Source organism: Carex rostrata, chromosome 12 (assembly GCF_964058835.1).
Source record: "Carex rostrata chromosome 12, lpCarRost1.2, whole genome shotgun sequence".
Classification (NCBI taxonomy): Eukaryota; Viridiplantae; Streptophyta; class Magnoliopsida; order Poales; family Cyperaceae; genus Carex; species Carex rostrata.
Window position 1 is genome coordinate 11,471,071 of NC_135929.1, and position 8,469 is coordinate 11,479,539.

Consider the following 8,469-nt stretch of genomic DNA (forward strand, 5'->3'; position numbering starts at 1 on the left):
AAAAACTATAAAATTACAAAATTGTAAAATTAGCAGATTAAATAAAATTAAAAAAATATCAATTTGCAATACTGTAAAATTGTAAACTTAAACTGTGAAAATAAAAAATAAAAACTATAAATTTAAAATAATGTAAAATTAGCTGATGAAAACGATTAAACTACAAATTAAAAAACATAAATTTTAAATACTATCAAATTGTGAAAATAAAACGTAAAAACTATAAAATTTCAATAATTTAAAATAAGCATATGAAAAGGATAAAATAAACTGTAAAAAAATACAAAATTTCAACTTAAACTACAAGCATAAAACATACAACTTACAAACAATCAATACTGTAAAATTTCTAAATCTAAACTATAAATCAATTCCATGTATACTGTAAAATTTCTGAATCTAAACATACATACATCATTTGTTTAACAAAACAACAATATTCACCACACACAATATCTGTTCAACACAAACCATAATATTCACCATAAAATAGCAAACCTAATTATATCATTCAACATCCAGAATATCATAAAAAAAACTAGCGTTCTTCGAAATACCATCCAGCAAATTAATAAAAATAAATAAATAAGGTTATAAAACTGTGAACTATATCTTATAAAACACTCTGCATATCATGTAAAACTGTAAACTATATCCTGTAAAATTGTGGGAACCGAATCTGTGAAAATCAATTAAATGGAAGGAAGATTTAAAAGAGGAAGGAAATCGCCTCCGCAGGAAGATAATCTGATCGGGAAGGAAGTTTTTGAAAATGAGATTTAAAAAGAAAAGAGATGATCGGGAATGAAGATTTAAATACGTGCAATCTGATAAGGTTTTGAATTTTTGTTGGAATGTGGGGACTGAATATGTGAAAATCAGTTAAACGGAAGTGGATAAGGACTGTGGACAGATGGTGGACAAAGGTCAGTGGACAAAGACCTTTTCTCAAAAAACAAAATGTACCATTCTTGAGGTGAAATTGCACAATTTAAAAACTGAGACAATGCCAAAAAAAATATAGCATGAAATTCAAGTCAAGGAACAAATCACTTGAAAAAGGAAATATGGTAAAGTGTCCTAATACATTAGCAGTAATGGTAAACTTGGATACTTTCTAGTGAAAATAGCTAAATTACAAATATACCCCTGTAAGAAAACAGATAATGTAATATATACATACGCACCAAGCAGGCAAATCATTTGAAAAAGAAATGTAGTAAAAGTGTTTCTCTTAGTGATTAAACATACACAGAAAAATTGTAGAAAGTCACTTGATCTAAAGATTCTAGACCATTAAAAATCACAGAAAAAATAGAAACTCTGTTTCTCAGAAAAAAACACAAGATCAGACAAGGTTGTAAACTTTTCCTATACATAATTATATTTGTAAGATAAACTCAAAAATAATGTTAAAATATCATGTTATTCGGCACAAGATCAGACCATTAAACTCTTGTGTAACTATCAGGACCATTAAACATAATTATATTTGTAGTATAATTATCAGGATCAGTTATTTCAAACAACCGATCCTGATACTATCAGGATCGGTTATTTTGAAACAACCGATTTTGATAACTCCCTAGGGTTCTTATTTTCATTCTGCACCTCTCATTTTCAACTTAGCGAAAATCAACCCCCCCCCTCTCAGCTCCTCCGTCTCTCTCTCTGTCTCAGTCTCTCCCTCTTTTAGGGTTCTTATTTTCATTTCGCGCCTCTCATTTTCAACTTAGCAAAAATCAAACCCGCCTCTCAACTCGTCCGTCTCTCTCTCTCGATCATGTCAAAAAAAGGCAAAGAAGACAAAAACTGACAATGATGTGCCATCCATCTCTTCCAAGTTCATGGAATGAGATGAAGGGTGATGCCCCGGCTTATGCCCTTAAATTATACTTAAGGTACATACTGTTTATTTCCTCAAATCTCTTATGTACATTTGAGCATCTTTTGTATTTTCAATTTACACTAAATTGCAGTATTACAGTTCATGGTTTCAATTTTTTTTTTTTCATTTGAGCAAGGCTTTTTGAGATTATTCCATCGGCGGTGAAGAGGTACACTTTGAGGTATGCTAGCTAGGTTTTCCTTGTCTTTCAATTTAAATAATACATGTATCGAAGATGCATAAGCAAGCAAATGATATAAATATTTGTTCAGATTTTGAAGTTTGCACTGGTGGAGACGATAAAAGAGGGAGTGCCATACATGTGGCTGAATTTTATTTTGCTATTGCACCAAATTTCTTCAACTATTGTACTTCTATTTGTGTTTCATGAATTTTATTTTGTGTTCTTAATTGGTTTTGAGCTTCAATAAATCAATGGTAAATAAAAAAAATATTTCATGCTGGCCAGCAAATATATATAGAAGATGGCCAAATAAAAAAAAAATTTAGATCCAATATAATATCAGGATCGGTTGTTTGAAACAACCGATCCTGATATAAACAACTAATCCTGATAGTAACTATTAGGATCAGTTACTAGCATAAACAACTGATCCTGATAGTTACTATCAGGATCGATTGTTTCATAAACAACCGATCCTAATAGTTACTATTAGGATCGGTTATTTAACCAATCCAGATTGGTGTAGTATCAGTATCGCCTTCATCAGAATCGGTTGTATTCCGATACTAATATGCGTATATAATCGATCCTCATTCCATATTTTCCAATAGTGGATTTCTGATATATTTCATATTTTTACAAGGCTTATATGTCAAATCAGCGGGAATCTCCAATAGATTGGATCAATTTTATATTATTTTATTTTTCTTTTGATTTTGATGTGGTTATCCGGCTGAGATTTTTGCCTAATTACCCAAATAATAAAAAAGTAAACCTTTCATGATCCAAGGGTTTTGTAAATATATCAGCAACTTGATGCTAAGTAGGAACAAAGTAAGTGGAGATATCTTTGCTTTGAATTCTTTCACAAATTAGATGACAATAAATTTCAATGTGTTTATGTCAGAGAATGTCAAAAAAAAAAAAATTAGGATCACAATATTTTATGTATTTATCTAGAAGTGACTTTTGAACCGGAATCAATAACTCAGATCTAAAACACTTTTATTTTTTTCAATAACACAAAGAAATATTTTAATTTTTCTTACAGCTGCAAAAAATCCGGCCTGAAAAATATTGATCCGGGTTATTTGTCGCAATCTTTTTAATAAATCAAATTATATAGTATTTTATCTATTTTTAAAGAAATATATAATATATTTCTAATATTTTAATAAAAAAATAAATAAATTATAACAATTTCTGTTTAATTAAAAAAAACTTAAAACAGCAAATTTAGCTAACATTCCAAAAAAAATTTGGCAGTTTGGACAATTTTCAAAATCTTATCAAAAAGATGTAGATTATGAAAAAAAAATTCTTTTTTGGATATTAATAAAAAAATTTGGCTACTTTTAACACCTCACTTTTCTAATTCCAACCGAGCAGTGCTCTCGGGATTCCTCCAGAACGAGATAAAAGGAAAGTGAAATGGAATTAAAAGGAAATAAGTGAAATGGAATTAAAAGGAAAAAAAAGAAAGGGATATTGCATCTGGACCGTCCATCACTTGTGTTTGGAGACCACATTTTATATTTCAAAAATATATATTATTGTTAAATAGGTAGAAAATTACTTGATATAAAAGTTATAAACAACTGAAACCGAGAGTTCTAAAAATATATATCAATTGGGCCTTGCTTATTGGGCTTTATAGGGCCCATCAAATGAAACATGTTTAACCTCATCAAATATTCAATTTTGGAGAGAATGAAGTCTCCTCCTTTAGTCAAGTTCGCTAATCACTAATCACTAGAAACAGAAATCAAAGTGAAAGTCTTATCATTCACAAAAGAGCCCTAGAATGACAACAGCTTCAGCTTACTATTCTATCAGTAAATTTTCTATCAGGTCCTAATGCAAAAAATGGAACAGATTGACAAATGACACTGACGTCCGCCCGAAAATGAAAAAAAACAAAATATCAATCAGATTTTGCCTCCAAAACCTTGGAACCCAGCAAATAGGAGATAAATGCATCAAGGCAAGCATAACGAATTTGCATCTCTTTCAAATTCCATTGCTCCCAGTTGCTCTGAGTTGCATTCTTCGGTTTCTCCAATTCAAAACTCAGAATCTCTCGGGCATAACCCTTCAGACCCATGCATTTCTTTGTTTCTATTCGCAGAAATGCATTGCATGGTTTTTGTAGGTCCATGGACTTGGTGCATTTGAGCCCGTAGTGGCCTTTTAGTTTAGCCAAGTCTTCACCAACCCCAACACCTGGAATTTTAGTAAAGCAACAGTTGTTCAATAAATTCTAAATAGAGTGCTGGCATTCGGTATACTTTACTAATCCTATGTTACATTCTTTTTGTGTTTTGTGCCAAATTTACCAGCATTTTTTTTCTTTTTTTCTTTTTGGAGGCTTCTACTATTCAAACGTATTTCTTTGCATGTTTTGCTGTATCTATCATGTCAAGCCATCATCACACTGACCTAATTTTGATTGGCTTTAAAAATAAAAATTGTTAAATCCCAAACAACCAACATCGATCCTGGTCTTAATCATACCTACAAAAGTAATCATCTCATCAAGAAGAAATGCCTTGAGTGAATCGGGAACGGGGTTCATGTAAATCAATTGCAATATCAAGCACCTGTTCCCAATGCAGAGTTGAAGAAGCGCTATCTTGTTGTCTTGGTGGCGGACACGGTTGGGCTTCCACTCGCAATCAAGGCCCACCACAATTTTCTTTCCATCAGTGGTGGGATGGGCTGCACGGGTGTCACAGATCCATTGGTCGGTGATCGAGGGGTCAGTGGTGACAGTGGTGTCTATCTCATAGGGACCAAAGAGGATCTTTGATTGAGTGGTCTTGGAAGGAGTGCTTCCGTCGGTGGTTGCTCTGGTGGAGGTGGTGGTGGAGGCAGTGGAGTTAGGGGTGGAGGTGGTGGCTGGGCCAGTTTTCCTGCTTCATTTATTTAAAGTAAAAAGATAAGCTAGATATTATAAATTGTTTAAAAATAGCTAGTAGGTGCATTTTCATGTTAACAAATTACAAATTTTTCAATTTAGATTATAAATATCTAAATCAAGTGTTTATGATGGGTATATATCTAAATTTCAAATATTAATATTATTATTACTACCTTTTTTTTCTTAATAAAATGACTCCATGAGCCACTGACTCCATTAAAAATCATCAAGTTCAGCATACATAAACTAGTTCCAAAAGAGTCAATAATACGTGTGGTGGCGGTATCAAAGTAATACACCCAACTTTTGCTTTTACTCGGTCCAGAATGTTTAAACATAAAATAAGCTATATCTGATATAGAAACAAAATTGTCAACAACAAATCTATGGTGAAGATTGAGGTCCAAGAAGAAGCACATCTATACCAGACATTGACATCCAACTTGACAAGTCTTTGTAATTAAGAGATGGTTTAATTGCCTTCTAAACTAGTACCAGGCTCAAAGTTTAAATTATCAAGCACTAAATTAAAATTATTAATTTAGACCGGAATACAAAAACTAAACAAACCTTGACACTGTTGAAAAACTAACCTTTTATTGTTCCTGCCTTCATGGAAAAACCCGCCTTGTTGTCCAGATGGGCCAGGCCTTGGGTTCAAAACAAATAGAAAAGTTAACAATACATACCAACAGATGAAATAAACAAAATACATTGAGAAATAACGAAGAATCAACACGTCAAAAGTGTAAAAGAAAATGACGGTGCTATTTCAATTATTACCCTATTATTAATTGAAGAACCCCTTGGGACACATTCACCTTTGGAACTCTAAGAACACACCATAAAACAATACAAGCAAAACTTCAACTATCCAATGTTATGTTTTGGATTGTATGACATATTAGGTCCCTGAATATGAGTACTATGATTCTTAGGTATTCTGTGCCCGATTTGAAAGGGGTGCATCTTTTCTCAGTATAAGAATGGTACACCTTTCAATCGATTAATTCCTGCGTAAACATAAATAAACCCTGACCTGATCTAAAAAATGAATTGTCAACAACAAAATCCATGGTGAAGTTTGAGGCCCAACAAGAAGCACATCCATACCAGAAAAAGGTGGAACTAAACAAATCTATTGTTTAATTGGCTTTTAGTACTGGTACCAGGCAAGTGTTATTTTGAAGCACTAAATTTAGAGTATTTAAATTAGACTGAAATACATATTACAAAAGGTGGAACTAAACAAATCTCAATATACTAACCTTTTCTTGTTCCCTCCTTTACCAAAAAACTTGCCTCGTTGTCCAGATGGGCCAGACCTTGTGTTTAAAAAGAAATAGAAAAATTAAATACACACAGAAATAACAAAAAGCCAACATGTCGAAAGTTCAAAAGTTCAAAAAGAAAATGACAGTTCTGCTGAAATTTTAAAAATTTCAATTGTTACCCTATCATTCAATGAAGAACCCCTTTGGGCACATTCACCTTTTGACCCCTAAGTTCATTCTCTCCTAAGAATACGAAAAAACCATACAAATTTTCAACTATTAAATGGAATATTTTGGATTGCAGGACACATTCGGTCCCTGAATATTGGTACAATTATAATTCTTAGGTTTTTTTTGTGCAAATCCGAGCTTTAGATGCCCATACATTGGAACTTGATTATTCACATGTTAACTTGAAAGTTTAAGCAATGCAAACCCTCAAATTAATATCCCAAAAATGCCTTACTTCTGTGCCTGATTTGAAAAGGGTACATCACTAGGCATGTTGGTTGGTTTGTTATCCATCTTTTCTGCGATCAATCAAATATAAAAAGAAAAGATTATTTCTACCTTCCAACTTAGCAAGATCTCTCTTATGAGTTACGAATTGTGAAAATTTTCATTAATGAAAATACTGCATAACACAGCTCCTATTAAAATTTTGGTTGGAATAAAGGTAAAGATTAAATTTGTCCCCCCTAATTCCAACCAGAGAAAAGTTAAGAAGAAAAAAAAGATATAATATATCATTCAAACTGGGCAAGGCAAAAGAACGGGGCTTTTAATGGGTACCAAAGCAAGACTCTTATGGAAGAATTGGGGCTGCAGTCAGACCTAAGTAGAACCATATTCTGCTACACGTAACAGGGACATAAGTGGAATAACATAGTCACTTTAGAACTTATGTTAACTTTCTGCATGTAGGATTTAATTTTTCGGATCATGTTGTATTTGAATTTGAGAGAATTTTATTTACCAGTAACAGCTATGTAAGGTTAAGAAGTAGAATAGCATATAGATGTTTCTTTTCCTTTTCCGTAATTGCAATGTAAGACATGTTTTAATTCAATGCATGCCTAAGGGCTTTCCTCAAAACTCATCTACATGTTTTAATTCATTGCAATTTTTCGGATCAAATGTTTGCAAGGGTGAACCAGGCGCGCTACTGGGTTTCATTTTACTGATGTCTTAATTTGTGTTTATTTCCATTTTCAATCCACTTTTTGATGCTCAACTGTTTTGAGCTTTGCCTTTCTATAATGTAAGTTATAATGTAAGTTACAAGACCCTCATTTTTTCTCAAAAAAATAAAATTTCAGCTTTTTAATAATTTTACAGAAATTAGATATTTTATTGTACTTGGAACAAACTGGTCAAGAATAAAGGTGTTTCTGGTCAAATGATGTGGATACTGATATGTGTTAAAATGAGAGAATTGAATTATTTTCTATTTTGGTTCTGATCAACAAAGTTCAATTGGAATTCATCTCTATTGAATTCTATTGAATTGAAATCAATTGAACTCCCATCAATAGTGTGTTCCGATCATAGTGTAAAGGTAAAGATTAAATTCGTTCCCCATAATTCCTACAAATCTCACTAACTCTGCTAAAAAACGAACCACATTTGGTTGTCACATCGCTAAAACCTCTTTCTTTCCACTGACAACACAAAGAACAGTTCTTTTAAGAAAAGGGAAAAAAAAGAAAATCGAAATTAAAACCCTAGAAAGGAAAGAATTACCTGAATGAATAAGTAAATCGAATTTCGCAATGCAGTCGTCAGGCAAAAGAGAATCGAATTTTGGATACAGTGAGAAGGATTGGAAGCTTTAGACCAGACAGCAAGAAAACGCATCCGATTGACTAACAGCTAACAAGAACTGTTATTTAAACGGGTCGGTACAGGCATGGTTTTTCGAATTCTACTCAATCTTTGAGTTTTAAATCGGAATTTGAATCCGCAATAATTACAGCGCACGCACAGAGATATACGAGAGGTGAATTTGGATTGCAAAGCAATTCGAGCGACAGATTCAAATCGGACGGTCCCGATTCAAAACTCAAAGATTGGGTTACTTTAGCGAATTCCGACCCTTCTGGTTTTTCTGGAATTCGCATCTCTGAGATATCTCATATTTTGCGTGACTTTTTGGAGAATTTCAACCGTTAAAATACATTCTGCACGAATCTCAAAGCTCAAA

The 8,469-nt window shown here is 32.6% G+C and overlaps 1 protein-coding gene and 1 long non-coding RNA gene across 2 annotated transcripts; one reads left to right on the plus strand and one right to left on the minus strand.

Moving 5' to 3' along the window:
- The first annotated feature begins 1,663 nt into the window (after positions 1-1,663).
- LOC144562648 (uncharacterized) lies at positions 1,664-2,334 on the plus strand. Its single transcript, XR_013514174.1, has 3 exons — positions 1,664-1,901; positions 2,025-2,069; positions 2,161-2,334. It is a non-coding gene; the product is annotated as an uncharacterized LOC144562648 (long non-coding RNA).
- Positions 2,335-3,841: 1,507 nt separating this feature from the next.
- Positions 3,842-8,075, minus strand: LOC144563223 (3'-5' exonuclease-like). The gene is made up of 7 exons (XM_078312654.1): positions 8,010-8,075; positions 6,733-6,796; positions 6,261-6,317; positions 5,776-5,823; positions 5,586-5,642; positions 4,587-4,987; positions 3,842-4,295 (listed from the first exon to the last, which is right to left on the minus strand). Exons 2-7 carry the CDS (start codon positions 6,789-6,791, stop codon positions 3,997-3,999), a joined length of 921 nt encoding a protein of 306 aa, XP_078168780.1. The 5' UTR covers positions 6,792-6,796; positions 8,010-8,075; the 3' UTR covers positions 3,842-3,996.
- Between the last annotated feature and the right edge of the window lie 394 nt (positions 8,076-8,469).